Source organism: Ovis aries, chromosome 15, assembly GCF_016772045.2.
Source record: "Ovis aries strain OAR_USU_Benz2616 breed Rambouillet chromosome 15, ARS-UI_Ramb_v3.0, whole genome shotgun sequence".
NCBI lineage: Eukaryota > Metazoa > Chordata > Mammalia > Artiodactyla > Bovidae > Ovis > Ovis aries.
In genome coordinates this window covers 29569590-29585880 of record NC_056068.1, presented here as the reverse complement: position 1 = coordinate 29585880, position 16291 = coordinate 29569590, and the positions used below count along the sequence as shown (strand labels likewise).

The window sequence follows — 16291 nt, the reverse complement described above, 5'->3', positions numbered from 1 at the left end:
AGATGTTCAAGATACTCCTAGTAAAAAACAGCAAGCATGATTCTAAACACATAAGAATGGCAATGAGTATATTACCTATTGCCAATTACTGTCTGACTCTAGGTGGTAAGATTCTGCTAACTTTCTTTAGCATTGCTCACCTGTGTTTTTTAAATATTCTTATAACATACTATTTTCATAAAGAGAAAAAGGTCATTAAAAGGAAAATTTTAATTACAATTCTTTTTGTTGGTGTTAATAAAATATAAAATTGCATCATTTACTCATTAAGCATTTTGGCAATACATACGTTGAAATATTCACATTCTTCTGTCACAGTAATTCTACCTTGGCTCCATCTCTGGCTATGTAGAAAGACACACTGAAGTCAAGTCACTACATTAAAAGCTTTCACACAAAATAAATATCCAACAACAGGAATGATTAAATATACGATGTCATAAACTTGCGGAAGATAGTGAAGGACAGGGAAGCCTGGTGTGCTGCAGCCCATGGGGTCGCCGAGAGTCGGACAGGACTGAGCGACAACAAAACAGTCATGGTACGTAATAATATGCAACTGTTAAAAGTGAGGATTTTTAAGAACTTTTTAACTGGAAGGAAGAAGTGCCCAATATATAATGCTAAGTTTGAAAAAAAAAAAAAGGGAAAACATAACACTATATTGATCTCAAACATAAATGCATTTTACATCCCTGCAGCCATGGCCAAGTAGGAAGTATCGTCTGACTGTCTGTCTGTAACAGGCAGCTATAAAAGCAGGAGACTACACAGAAGAAAGAAGCAGAGGCATATTCTCTTTCCAGAGGCAAGGAGAATACACTGCAATAAGCCCCGCATTAGGAGCTCTGAACTTGGGCTTTCGGTGTAGTTTTCAACAGACTGCGGAGACAGGGACTGGAATCTGGGAATACCCCGATGGCCAAGACACAAGGAGTCAAAAATCAGACACAGGTTTGAAATGCTGCCTGCAATTTTCCCTAGAGCTACTGTGAATCCTTAAACCATATATGCATGGGACAAGATCCTGAGAAACCAAGCAAAAAGCAGCAGTACTTTGGCTGTCTTGCCAAACTAGAGAGACAAAGTTGAAATATGGCCTTTAAAATAGTTATAGTTTATATGTGCAAGAAAAAAGAAATTTTATAAGAAAGCTATACATGAAAAGTCTAGAACCTAAAAACACAGTATTTGTTAGATGGATTCCAGGGCAGATTAGAAACTGAAAAAAAAAAAAAAAGAAAGAAAAAGATTAGGCAAGTGAAATAGAGTAAGAACTATTCCAATTCAAGTAAAGAGAGGAAAAAGAATGGAAAACATGGAAATGAGCAAAAGAGCTATACGAGGTATGACGAGAAGACTGACTTTTCAGGTAACTGGAGTCACAGAAGAGAGAGTGCACTGTTTCAGTCTTCTGAAGAAACAGTACACACTGGAAACTAACACAACACTGTAAATCAACTATACTCCAATAAAATGTTAAAAAAGAAAAAGGGAATAGTGGCTGAGATTTCCCATGCTGATTTTTGGTGGGGGGGGCGGGGGGGGGTTGGAGAGAAGGGGGCTGCACTGCACGGCTTATAGGATTTCAGTTTCCCAACCAGGGACTGAACCCAGACACTTGGCAGTGAGAGCACAGAATCCTAACCACTGGGCCACCAGGGAATTCCCAGTGACTGAGATTTCCTAAAACTGATTAAAAACATCAAATGACAAAACCCATAAACTCAAAAACCTTAAGCATAAATATAAAGAAAACTACATGGGCACATTATAGTAAAACTGCTGGGATCCAAAGACAAAAAGGTGTTATAAGTAGTCAGAAAAAGAAACATTACCCTTAAAGGAGCAACATTACGCTCATTTTCCAACAGAAACAATAAAAATCAAAAGGCGGTGTGATGATATTTTTAAAGTGCTGAAAGACATGGGTTTAAATTGTATTGGTCCACTTTTATACACATTTTCCCCATAAATGCATACTATAGTAGTACATAATCCATACAGTTGGTTGAATTTGGATGTATAACTGTGGATACAGAGGGTGTATTGTAGTCATATCTGGATATTCCAATACATAGTGGGTTGGTGCCCCTAACTCCTGAATTGTTCAAGGGTTGAATGTACTATATTTAGAAAAAATATCTTTAAAAAATGAAAGATAAAAGATATTTTAGGTCGAAGAAAATTTAAGTGAATCCATTAATAGAAGATATACTAACGCAGCCTCCTCTTTCTCTCCCTCTGTTGCTCTAAAGGAAGTTATTTAGGCAGAAAGAAGATTTCGGATGGAATGGTGGCAAAGCAGGAAGAAATTAAAATACTAGAGGATAAATACGTGGAAATTTAAATGTCCTTAAAGTGTTAAGAGGCCCTGATTCCAAGTGGACTCTAATGATCACGAGTCAAGGGTATATGTTGGAATCCCGAAGATAACTGTTAAAAGAATATACGGAGTGAAATGGTATAAGAAAAACTATTTTACTCCCAAAGAAAGAAACTAGGGGGAAAAAAATGAGCAAAGACAGGAAAAATGGGGCAAAGAGTAGGGAACACATATTTTAAAACAAAAATGCTAGACAGGATTTAAGGGGGAAAAAGGCCAAAAAGTATATCTATATATACTGCTTACGAGAAACATACCTTCAAACATCCCCTCAGCAGGAAAGTTGAAAGTAAAAGGATGGAAAAAGTTCAAGCAAACACTAAAACAGAGCTGAGTCCAGGGGTTAGGACTATGATACAGACATTTTAATATAAGTCAAACTCCATGGGGTCACAAAGAGTCGGACAGGACTTAAGCAAATGAACAATAACAATAAAGCAAACTACAGCTAGTTAGAAGGACAATCAGAGAGTGAATGGACTAACAAGAGCAATGATTATTTAGTCAATAATTCTCAATTTCTATGTACCCTAATTACATAGACTAATACACATACAAGTACACAGAAATAAGCAGAAAAAACAGAGACCCACAATTATAGGTGGAGTTATTAACATAATGCCTCTTAGTATTTGGCAGAACATGTAAATTTTAAAAAAAAATCAGCAAGGAAATAGTACATTTGAATATTATTAACAAACTTGACATATACAGAATGTTCTGTCCAACAACTGCAGAATATTCATTTTTATAAAATGAAGGTGGTCATAACACATATGGAATTTACCATAAACTAGTCAATAAGGAAGGTCCCACAAGTAGCATATATTTAAATCACAGGGTATGGTTTCTGACCACACTGGAAGGAAGCTAGAAGGCAGGAACAGAAAAATAACTAGAAAATCTTCAATATTTGAAAATCAGGGAACATATAAACAACTGATGAGTCAAAGAAGAAATCACAAAGGGAAAATCATCATATAATTTGAAGTGAATGATAAAGAAAACATGACTTAGCAAAATCTGCAGTTTACAGCTATAGCATCTGCTATGGCCTGACTGTGTATCCTTCCCAAAACTACTGTGCTGAGGCCCGAATCCCCAGTGTGGCTATACGTGAACATGGGGCATCTGAGGCAGTAACTAAGGTTGGATGAGGTCATGAGGATGGGCCCCAACCCAACAGGATGGTGTCCTGATATGAAGAGACACCGGAGAGCCTGCTGTTGCTCTCTATACCCCTCCCTCGACACATGGATGAAGGAAAAGCCATATGAGAACATAGTGAGAAGGTTATGCGAGCACGTAAACCAGTAAGAGATTCCTCACCAGAAACCAAATAGCTGACATCCTGATAGATCTTGGACTTCCAGTCGCCAGAACTATGAGAAAATTAGATTCTGCTGCTTAAACTGCCCAGTCCGCATGCAGTATTTTGTTATGGCAGCCTGAGCCTATTAACACAGCACCCAGCTCATGGAGCTAGAAAACTAACAAATAAAGCCTAAAGAAAGTTGGAAGAAAAAAATATAAGAGGAGAAAGCAATGAAACAAAAAGCAGATACCCAATGAGGATTCTGGGAAGATGGTAGTTGTTGTCTGATGTAACCCTTTTGGAACTCCAGAGTCTGCTGAAGGCTTGTAACTGCCAGGTAAAGGTCAGGATGCTAAATTGCTATTAATTTCAGTTCTGAGCATAGTAGCAGCTATCCATTCCCAGCCCTTGTCACAGGACAGGCAGCTCTACAAACGTTCCTGGAGCAGCCCACACATAATATTCAGGAGTTAAGGTGGACAAAAAGGACTCAGCCCCTCAAGTATTGGGAATCTGTGTTCTAATCACGGATTGCTGCTCCTGTTCACAGAGGTGCTGACAAAGGCCACTGCTGCTGCGCCTCCCTGCACTGTTCTAAGTCCCTCCCACACTGGCTGAAGTGACTTCCGTGAGACTTAAAGGAAGATATGGAGAAAAATCAAGAAAACCCTGTGGAACAAAATGAAAGCATCAATAGAAACAGAAACACCTAAGAAACAAAAAAGAAATTTTAGACTGAAAAGTACAAGTGAAATGAAAAAAAAAAAAATCTCTAGAGGCATTCAAAGGTAGACTTGAGCAGCGAGGAGAAAGAATCAGTGACCTTGAGAGAACAATGGAAATTATCAAGGCTGAGGAATAAACAGAAAGAAAAAAAGACTGAAGAACACCAGAGTCTAAGGGAGCTGCGGGACATACCACCATCAAAGGACCAACAGACACACTGTGGGGGTCCTAGAAGAGAGAGAGAAAAGGGGCAGAGAGAATAGATGAAGAAATAAGGGCCCGAAACTTCCCAACTCAATGAACACAAACATCTGGCAAGTCCAACAAACTCCAAGTAAAAGGAACTCAAAAAGACTCACATTCTTAAAAGACAAAGACAAAGAAGCAAATCAGCAGACATGAGGGATCCTCAATGAGATTATGAAACTTCAAAGGCCAGAAGACAGTCGGCTTATATTTGAAATGCTAAAAGAAAAGAAGCTCTCAACCAAGAATCCTACACAGGCATACCTTATTTTACTGCACTTCACAGACGGCACTTTGTTGGGTTTTTTAATAAATTGAAGACCTGTGGCAACTGTATTGAGCAAGTCTACTAGCACCGTTTTTCTAACAGCATTTTTCCACTTCACGTCTGTGAGCCACATTTTGGTAATTCTCAAGATATTTCAAGGTTATTCATTATTATGTTTGTTATAGTGATCTGTAATCAGTGATCTCTGATATTACTATTGTAAAAAGATTATGACTTGCTGAAGGCTCCAGTGATGGTTAGAGTTTTTTAGCGATGAAACATTTTACATTAAGATATGTGTGTGTGTGTGTGTGTGTGTGTGTGTGTGTGTGTGTGTGTGTGTGTGTGTGTGTAGGACATAATGCAATGCACACTTAATAGACTACAGCCTAGTGTAAACAGAACATTTATGTATACTGGGAAACCAAAACCAGAGAAGTCAGGTGTCTCACTTTACTGCACTATTCACCTTAACACAGTGGTCTGGAACCAAACCACAATGTCTCTTGAGGTATGCCTGTATCTGGTAAAACTGCTTCCAAAATTGAGGGAGAAATCAAGATATTTCCAAATAAACAAAAGCTGAGGGAGTACATGACCACTAGACCTGCCCTGCAAGAAATGCCCAAGTTAGTCCTGCAGGGTGAAATGAAAACATTAGACAGTAATTTCAGGCTGTATGGAGAAATAAAGACGTGCATAAAAGTAAATACACGGACAGTTATAAAAGCTAGTATTGTTGTAAGAATGGTTTGTAACAGTACCTTTTTTTTTCTACATGATTAACAGACCAATGCATTTGAAGGGAAAAAAATACATAATTAAATAGTGTAAAAGCCAGTATTACTGTAACTTTGGTTGGTACCTCTAAATCTCTTTCTGTATAAATTTTAGGAAACTAATGCACTTACAAGAACTAGATCATAATCTAGTTTAAAAGAACTAGGGGCACACAATATATCAAGATGTAATTTACTGACTCAACAACCAAAGGGGTGTGGTGGAGCAGTAAAGGAGCAGAGTTTTTTACATGCTACTGAAGTTAAGCTGGTATAAATTCAAATTATACTGTTACAGCTTTGGGATGTTATGTATAATCCCTATGGTAACCATCAAGAAAGAATCTATAGAATATACACAAAAGGAAATGAGAAAGGAACTTAAAACATTTCACCACACACACGGAAAAACTAAACACAAAAGAAAGTAATGCAGGAAATGAGGGACAAAGAAACTACAGGGAATACAAAAAACAAACAGCACAATGATAGAAGTCCCTCCATATCAGTAACTGCTTTAAATATAAATGAGCTAAACTCTCCAATCAAAAGTCAGAGACTGGCAAACTGGATTAAAACACACAATCCAATGATACGCTATCTATAAGAGGCTCATAAGAGGCTCATTTGAGACTCCATGACACAAACAGGCTGAAAGCCAAAGGATGGATTAAGTTATTCTGTGCAAATAGTAGCCAAAGGGGTGCCGGGAGGAGGGAGCTATGCTAATATTCAGACACAATAGACTTTCAGTCAAAAAAGGTTACAAGAGACAAAGAAAATTATATAAACTGAAAATTTTAACAATTATAAACATTTATACACCTGAGATCAGTCCTGGGTGTTCACTGGAAGGACTGATGCTGAAGTTGAAACTCCAATACTTTGGCCACCTGATGCGAAGAGGTGACTCACTGGAAAAGACCCCGATGATGGGAAAGAGAGGAGAAGGGGAGACAGAGGATGAGATGGCTGGATGGCATCACCGACTCAATGGACATGGGTTTGGGTGGACCCCGGGAGTTGGTGATGGACAGGGAGGCCTGGCGTGCTGCGGTTCATGGGGTTGCAAAGAGTGGGACGTGACTGAGCGACTGAACTGAACTGATACACCTAATGACAGGCCATCCAAATATCAATATGTGAAGCAAAACCTGACAGAACTGAAGGGAGAAACAGACAGCTCTACCACAACAACTGGGGATTTCAACACCCCACTCATAATCATGGACAGAACAATCAAATGCAAGATAAGTAAAGAAACAAAGGACGTAGTACAATAAACCAATTAGACGTTAACAGACAAACACAGAAAAACTCTACTCAACAATAACAGCACACACGCTCTTCTCATGCACAAACAGGACACCTTACAGATGGACAACATGTTAGGCCACAACTAAGTCTCAACAGATTTTTTAAAATATCATACAAAACATTTTCTCTAATCACAGCAGATAGTTATAAATCAATTTAAAAAAAAAGTAATACTGAAAAGTCACAAAACTGTGGAAATTAAATGACACACTCCTGAATAACTGTGTAGCTGAAACCATACTGGCTCCATTCTGTGAGCTCCATCTACACCTGCAGTCCCATGCCCTCCCCTGCTCTGTGACTGGGTTTAGCCTGCTCACAAGGAATATGACCAAGCCAGGTAAGTTCCCTACCAACCTTTACCTTTGTTTCATCTAATATGAAAACTGAACAGCAGCTTCGGCTGACACAGATGATTAATGGTCTGTGAGGAATAATGGCAAGAGATTCTCCCCACAGCTCGCCCCACCGGGTTCCTACTGCTGCAGACACACTTCTCCTTTAGGAGTCAGATTCTATCTTTAGCTTTAGCCCCTTTATACTCCCTTGTTCCCCTTTCAGTGCAGCTACAATGCCTCTGGATGGCTGTCTGCCCAATATCCTGCCTATATGAAAGTTTTCCACAATACACTCCACGTTGTACCTTATTTTGCTTTTTTGGTCTCAAAGTTCCTTCTCATTTTTTGTTGTTGGAAGAGGATGTTTGTTATGACCAGTGTGTTCTCTTGACAAAACTCGCTTAGCCTTTGCCCTGCTTCATTTTTATTTACTCCAAGGCCAAACTTGCCTGTTACTCCAGATATATCTTGACTTCCTACTTTTCCATTTCTACTATGTACATATACACAGAGAAAATAATGGAAAGAAACAGTCCAATACGTGATAATTTTTAAATAATACAGGTCAATTTTTATTTTCTTCTTTACAACCCTCTGGGTTTTCTAAATTTCCTATAAACAAGTTGTTTGAAAGTATCAACTCCATTGTATGAAATACAGTTTTAGGAAACTTACCTGGCAGCCAGAGAATAAATGGCATTGGCAGATGCGGAAGGTTTGATTTTGGGATGCTCACACTCTGCACCTGCTAATGGGCTGCTATTCATATTCTAGAAAGAAAAGAGTTAAAAAAAAAAAAAAAAAACAATGTTCTTAATATAGCTAAGCATCTCCTCTTATTTAACCTATTCAAAATAACAAGAACAGTCATAGAGACAGAGACCTCATCCTCAGTGCCATGCTTTGGGCTTACTATATGTGACGAAAGTATAGCTGAAGGTTCAAACATAAGGGTTAGGGAGGATAGATCTAAAAATGAGGCAAGGAAATGGGAATTGTTTGTTTTAATTCTAGAAAGATTTGAGGAAACTGGCTGTCTGCACAAATAGCACTCTAGCTTTAAAAATCTACGTATTTTTCTATGTTGATGCCACTGAAAGTCAAACCTAATCCATTCTCACTAATTAAGACTGCCTATCCCATAAATGCCACTTAAATGCTAAGTTACCTTCCCCCTTTCCTTTCAACCAAGAAATACATAGTTCATTTAAGGACCACAGCATTTCTCAACTTTACCCTTCAATTCGATCTTCTTCTTGGGTTTCTAACTATCCACTGGCCAATTCTTCCTTTAATGGCTCGTGTCAAATTCAACATGTCTATCCCTAGTTAGCCAGGTTTTAAACCTCTGGGGTGTGTGCATATGTGCATATATGTATATGCGACCTCTCATCCTTTTTTCCACTGACCAACTGCTTTCAAGACTCACTGGGTCTTTGTTTCATGCTCCCTAAAGTCTCTACCTATAATCAGGCTCCCCCTTCTGCTCCTGGACTAGGAGTCTCCCTCTCGTTTACCCTGTACCAGCTATGTGGAACCTCTCTGTGATTACAACCACAGACTCTCCCAAACTCATCTGCTTTCCCTCCATCCCCTGTTGCTCCAAGTCTTTGCTCAGAAATGTATGTCGCCCCTTCGTGTCCCTCCCTGTCCCAACTCCAGCTTTCTCTATACCATTTTCACCCTATTTTTCTCCACAGCATTCATCAGCATCCAGTATCTTTTCTATTTTATCGTTTTTCCTGTTTATTTTCTATCCTTCCTCCAGTAGAATGTAAATTTTTTAAGGGCAAGATTTTTTGCTGAGTGCATAAAGAACCAACAAAAGAAGGAATACCCCGCTCCCACCCCTAGTTCTATCCCTTATCTCCTGCTTATCCAATGGACTGCTAACCTGTCTTCTTTCAATCCATTCTCTTTCTAATCCATTCTGCATTCTATTCCTAGATTCCGCTCTTTAAGCCATCATTTTGGTCACATTACTGCACTAATTTAATCTTCATGTACACCAAATAATTCCAGTTCTTCTGGGAGAGTGCCCTCTAGTCTAGCAACAGTGTTCCTTTCTAGCCCCCTTTCCTACTCTGATACACAAAACTTCTCCTTCTCTCAAATTAAACACTTCTTATTCCACAATACATCTTAAGCATTTCTGTCATTGTAGGTCTATCTTAAAACAGTATCTACTTTGGAAAGGATACTTAAAATTCAGATGCCACTCTTCTCGTAAAGCCCTCATGATTGCTCTATCTGGAAATAATCTTTTCTTTCTCCAAAATTAAAATGTTTTCTATTTATATAACTCATGGCAGAAATATGCTTCTTGCATTCACAAACATATTAACATATATTTCTTGAAAACAGGAATTATATTATCTCTGAATCCAGTATAAAACACACCATAGAACATTCCCCATCAATGTCATCCACAAATATTTGTTACTAAGATAAATAATTTCAATAATAATCAGGACTCACCATGGAGGTATCCAGATTGAATGTGCTTCCGAGCCTAGGCGTATCGGTTCTGGGTTCCATTTGTGAGGGCAATGAAAACGGAAGTGAATGCCGGTTGGTTAATTCTCTCCCTGTCCAGGGGTCACTAGGATTTGGGGCAACTACTGGTACTTTGGGGACTGGCCGATGCAGCCATGACGTTTCTCCAATGCGGCCAGAGGGGACAGGGGGCAGTTTGTCTCTGGAAGGACAGTCGCCCGGTGTACAAGGCAAGGGGCGTCTCTGAGGCCGGGTTTCTGCTCCACCAGAATACGGCCGGTCTGGAGGGGGTGGTGGTGGAAGATCTCGAAGAGTGGGAGGTATTGGTAATGGTTTGTCCTTATGAAGAGAGCCAGAAGGAGCCTATGGAAGCATGATGGAAGTAATCAAATTCCACTAATCCACAAAAAAGAATCAGAAAAAACTGCAGAAATGGATAACGCTTTACCTTAGAAGCAGTTCCAAGACCAGAAGCACTTGAAGGGATAGATATTCGCTGCTGTAGAAGGTCAAGTCGTGGTGGCACTGGGGGAAGGGAAGCTTGTGGGGCCATGGAGAATGGAGAAGGAGGTCGTTCCACCTAATACAAGTGAAAATTTCCTAATAGGTTATTCTTGTTTGGAGGAGGGGTAACTCTCAACTCCTAAATATGTAAAGAAGTATAATATGAACAGTGAATATACCAATGAGCTTGACTTTGGCTTACAGAAGTGCTTTCTGAATTATTTATATGTTACCATAAGAGGGCGCTCTCAATCACAAAAGCACCATAAGGATACAAGCTACAAAGCTTCTATCTAGAAACTGCTGTGCTGTAAGAAGCTTCCAAGCTGACAATTTAAAAAAAAACTACGATTTCACATCTCTTAATCTTCAGAAGAAGAAAAACCTTTTCAAGATTAAAAAAAGAAAGTCATATTAAAAGAAAGGGATACACATTAATCTCTCAACAAATCATCTAAGAAAATAATGCTTAAGGAGCAGAATGAAGAAAAAAATCAAAGTAAATAAACTCTCCAGAGGTTATTATGATTCAAAGAAAAAAAGAGATTTATAAGATAAAGTGATCGATGGTATTATTAAAAAGCATCTTGTGATCTTCCAAAGAAATGTTATTTTGATTCAGTAATTAAAAAGGTTGATTTTTTGGTCAATTTGTATTCCAAAAATTGTGTCAAATCAAAAGAAACAAATAAATGTATAACCTTTTCCATTTCCCTGCCCACAGCAGGGTGATGAATAGCTGATAAGCTTGTCCAAGTAGGCTGTCAAGAGATATACGAGAATTTATACAAAATACTACTTTGCATTTGCATTTCCTGAAAGCAAAACAGATGGAAAATAGGCAAATATGTATTACAAGCACTTATGTAAAATGACAGAAAAACAGCCATCTCCATATTAAGTCCTATCATTAATGCCAAGCGGGGAATGAGGGGAAAAGCCTGCATTACAGGCTGCTTGCTCTGACTCACACAAGAACACAGCCTCCACACCAACGGAGCATGAGCAGCGCCGCCCCTCAAGGGTTAAGAAAGTGGAAAGCCACACTCACTCTCCCTCCATCACCAATATCTAGTCAGTCACTGCACCTTCCCGGTGGCTCAGACGGTAAAACGTCTGCCTACGATGCGGGCAGGCCCGGGTTCAATCCCTGGGTCAGGAAGACTCCCTGGAGAAGGAAATGGCACCCCACTCCAGTATTCTTGCCTGGAAAACTCCATGGTTTTCCAGAGGAGCCTGGCGGGCTACAGCCCATGGGGCCGCAAAGAATCAGACTGAGTGACTTCACTTTCTTTCTTTCACTGTATCTTGTTATTTTTCCACAAAAGAATGGCATATCTGTATTTTCTTTTTCTTTCTACTCACCAACCTCAGACCTAATTTATCAAAACCACCTTCCAACGATTCTCCCAACTTTCTAGTTTCTTATCTCGCCAAATCATTTTGCTCACCATTACCAGCTTAACCATCCTTAAACCCTCACTAGTTCAAAAACCATCCACCAGTAACTCCTACTTTACCATGTCATAAAATGTCACTTTCCTACCTGGCTTTCATGAGTCTAATTTGGTCTCCCTAACCAATAGCGTTTTCTGTAATTTTCTATTTAGGAATTCCTACCTCCTTAACTTTCTTCAAGTTGTTTCTCAGTTTGGAAAGTCCTCTTTGCCTATTTTGATCCCCCTCCTCAATCATCACTCCTTCTCATCCCTAAAGGGCAGAGGGTTGAGCTAATCAATCATATTCTTCAATTCATGCCTCAATATCATAACCAATCCCTAAAATGTTCTTTTATCTCAACATATAATAAAGCTCCAGAAAAGGATAAAAGTGCATCCGAGGAAGAAATTACAAAAAAAAAAAAAAAAGTATTTGCAAGACCTAAGGGATATAAATATCCATATAGAAAGTGTTCATTACATAGGTAGCCCAAAGAAAGAAAAGAAACCCATAACCAGCCAAACAACAACACCCTTTTCAGGGAATCAAGGATAAAGAAAATATTCTACGGCTTCTGAGGACAGAGAGAAAGGAGGCACTAAAGAGTAAAAATTTGCTAGAAACTAGAAGTCACTGAGGCTGTAACAATTCACAGAGGTGAAAATTTTTTTCAACCCAGTAAGTCTATATTTAGACAGTCTGAGGGCTGAATAAAGACATTTTTAAGATATCAGATGTCTCAAAAATTTCACCTCTCACCTTTTCACAGCATGCTATTTTGAGAGCATACTCTACTCAAACAAGGAAGTTAAAGCAAGAAACAGAAAAACATGGGAGTTACGAAATCCAACACAGATGAGAGGCAATGACGTCCCATGATGATGGCGAAGAGAGACTTCAGGGTGACAGAAGGCAGCACACCCAGTGGAAAACCAGTCCACACTGGAGCCAGAACATGACAGGCTCCCATACATCAGTATACCACATTATACAGTATCTACTTTATTAATACATGCATAGAATTTACTCCATAGAAAATTATATCAAGAGGATGTTTGGTAGTGACAGGTACAAACTGAAAACTAAGGAAATAAAAACAAATCAATTATTTCAGAAAAATGGAAGGTTGTAAAACAAAGCAAAAGTAATCACATTATAGTATATACTTGAAACAACAGGGAGCAAAAATCATTTAAACACTGAATACTGACTGAACCAAAAAACATTCCAATTAACTACAGTCGGAAGTTAGGGAGTAGGAAGGAGGAAGATAAGAGATTTCAATCCTTTTCTAAACATAAAACCAATATCGAAAAATCAGGAGAAAGCAGTATAGCCTATGGCTAGGGAACAGCTTTAGGAATGGAAAAATCTGAATGGGACACAGGAGCTCGAGGAGATGGAAGCAGATAACCGACATTTTTAGCAATTCTTTTCAACTTTAAACAACAACAAAAAAACCATGTGTATTTATCACAAGGATATTTTTTAAAGTAGATTCACTATTTTAAAAACAAATCAAAATTAAGCAACAAAACAACAAGCTACTGGGATGTGACGAAGCTGGTCCTCTCATAGTCGCATATACTTTAGGAGTGACCTTAGGACAAAAAATACAGGGAACAAATTTTAATGTCTATCCAAAAAGAGTTAAGAGATATTTTTACTCTAATATTTTATCCATACAAAGTAGATAATGAACTATAAGGTACAAAGAATAAGATGAAACACCCACATAGAACCTACCTTTCAGCTAAAAAAACAAAATACCATTGCTTTCTGAAATTCCCATATGCCCCAGCACTAATTATATCCCCTCTCCTCTCTCAAAGAGTTTAAATGGACATACTCTCATCTAGCAATCCTACTGTTAGAAATTCACCCTATAGACAGACTTGCAAAAGAACGCCCATAAGGGTCAACTTCAAAAAATTTAAAATGCAGTACTCAAATAGTCCAGATTTCCTCAACTATCCACATAGCATAGACACATTCATGAATTTCTGTTTCAATGTGTTTTTAATTCCCAAACATCCAAAGCAATTACTATGTGCTCACTTGTGAGTAGCCAGTTACAAATGAGAGGTGACTCTAGCCTTCTAGGAACTTACAATGGGAAATGATTATTTTTTGGTCACACAACATGGTATGTGGAATCTCAGTTACCCAACAAGGGATCAAACCCAGCAGTGGAAGCAAGGAACTGTAACCACTGCCATGCAATTTCCAAGAAATACTTTTTATTGCCAGGTGGTAAATTCTATGGCAGACATTTCACAGTATCCCAGAAATACTTAGCCAGACCTAGATTATATTTGGGTAAATATGTGTGAGTTAGGGGTAGGAGAAGCAGGGTATAGTCTGGAAAGATTTCTCAGGATATGAAAACTGAGCTAAATTACATACAAACTATCAAGACAAAAGCATGGAGAAATCTTTGATGATTCAGCTTCCATAAAACACAAAGTGGAAAGGATTATCAGGGCAAAGTGCCTAGAACAGAGAATGTACTGACTAACCCATTAAGTAATGAGAAGTCATTAAAGAGCAGGAGGCAAAGGAATGAGATGATCAAGGTGTGTGTTGTAGATCAATGACTCTGGAAACAGGGAGAACCTATGCTTCTGAGAGCCTGAAATAAGGAAGTGGCATTGAGGACAGAGGAAGAAACAAACGGTACACAATCACTGAAGAGAATCCCACCCACCTTCTCAGGATTTACTGAGCACCAACCATGCACCAGGTAGCCAGGTGCTGACACAAAAGAAAGATTCTTCTGCACCAAAAATTGCCTCCTATGAAAGCTGTAACAGCCTAAACTAGAGAACTGATAGCATATTAGAACCTCTGTCTGCCCTATATTTATTAAAATCTTCGGTGACTGCCTTACTTTGAATTAGCAAATAAATCTGTTTTATCCTACCACTGATGTAACAGAATCTGGTCACATTCTTTCTTGGCCTTTATCTTTCCTATCTTTACTAGGGCCTTTCTAGTTAGTTTAGTCTCTGTACGGTAGTCTCTGTACGGTACCTCCTACCACCCTCTAATCACTTTAGTTGCCATTTATTTAGTTGTTAACAAGGCCTTGTTTCTCCTGCCTAAACCTTACTTTCCACTGCCAAGACTCCACTAGAGAGAAAAACAAGGAGAAAATATTCTAGTCACAGTAGCAAGACACGGTCCAATTCTTTTACTCCTCCTTCATTTTCTCCACCAAGCTATCCGAGTAGAATCCAGTTCTAAGATACAGACAGTAAGAGCATGGGCCTGGAAGGCGGGATGCCTGGCCACAGATTCTGGCTCAACTTACTAGTAGTGTGACCTTCAGCAAATTCCTTAACCGCATTGTTCCTTGATTTCTTCAATTGCTGGATGAGAATAATAATAGCTTCTACTCATAGGGTTACATGAATATGGATAAATATAGGATTATGAGTTAAAGTAGTCAAGTATTTAGCATGGTTCTCTTTCACATGGTAAATGTTCAGTAAATATTAGCTATTATTACTCCTTGTATTTTAGATGTTGTTAAGTGATCTACTGCTTTAGGGCACAGCTGATGATAGATTTTGCCACAATCTATTAAACTGCAGACTTACCTTGGCACCAGCCAATTCCTTCATCATGAAGAGAGAATCATCAGCTCGTTCATCATCATCATCATCATAGTTTGGGGAGGGAGCTCCCTCTGCTCCTTGCCTCAACAGGCTGCCACTTCCTCTAGGATCAAAGGGATCAACCACAATGGGCTCAGTACCTTTAATTTCACATCGGCAGAAAGGACAGCCCTGGCCTTCTGATTCCTACAAAGGAAACAGACACATCTGAAAGTTCTTAAAATATTCATCCACTAAAAATACAGTACTTAAAAATGAAAAAAGCACCAAAAGTTTAGAACCTACCCAAAAACCATTCTTTATATCCATAAAGGATATACAATCCCCAATTCTTCACTGTGATTATTTAGCTGAGAAAAAGCATGGTTTGGATCCATACCTGCCAGGATGTTAGACAGGATGTGCACATGAGGTGGCCACAGGGCTCAATCTTCACATCTTTATCATTCTCAGCACATATTTTACACAGTTGGAATGTGGAGCCCATCTCACAGTATAATTCATATTGCTCCTTTGATTAAAAAAGAAAAAGGAGATTATTCGGTCTGCTACAAATATTTGTTGAATGAATGAATGAATGACTGCAACTATAAATGCTAAAAATAGGAAAACTGAAGATGGTTACTCGTAACACTAATCTTTTGCCTGGAAACGGAGTGTCACAACAGTGAACAGGTAAAACAGAAAGCACCTAGTCTTGGTTCTATTTTAAGAAACAGGGTTTAAAAAGAGACCACACACATGTAAATTCACTAATCTAGTCGATGGTTTAAAATTTTAAGTGTTCCAATCACTTAGTATAATTCTGTCAGTTCTACAGAGTAATATACAGAAGGTTGGGTCTAGAAATATGATT

General features: G+C 38.7%; 1 protein-coding gene across 3 annotated transcripts in view; it reads right to left on the bottom strand.

Moving 5' to 3' along the window:
* The window catches only part of CBL (Cbl proto-oncogene), an 88629-nt gene that overhangs the window by 11183 nt on the left and 61155 nt on the right, over positions 1-16291 (bottom strand). For 2 of the 3 annotated variants that reach the window (XM_027979317.2, XM_060399749.1), the window contains 6 exons: positions 15815-15946; positions 15418-15621; positions 11077-11136; positions 10320-10451; positions 9854-10234; positions 8051-8145 (listed from right to left, as the gene is read on the bottom strand). In XM_027979317.2, the coding sequence (XP_027835118.1) occupies positions 8051-8145; positions 9854-10234; positions 10320-10451; positions 11077-11136; positions 15418-15621; positions 15815-15946 (1004 nt within the window). The remainder of the gene's footprint in view (positions 1-8050; positions 8146-9853; positions 10235-10319; positions 10452-11076; positions 11137-15417; positions 15622-15814; positions 15947-16291) is intronic. The other variant, XM_027979318.2, reaches the window with a different exon arrangement.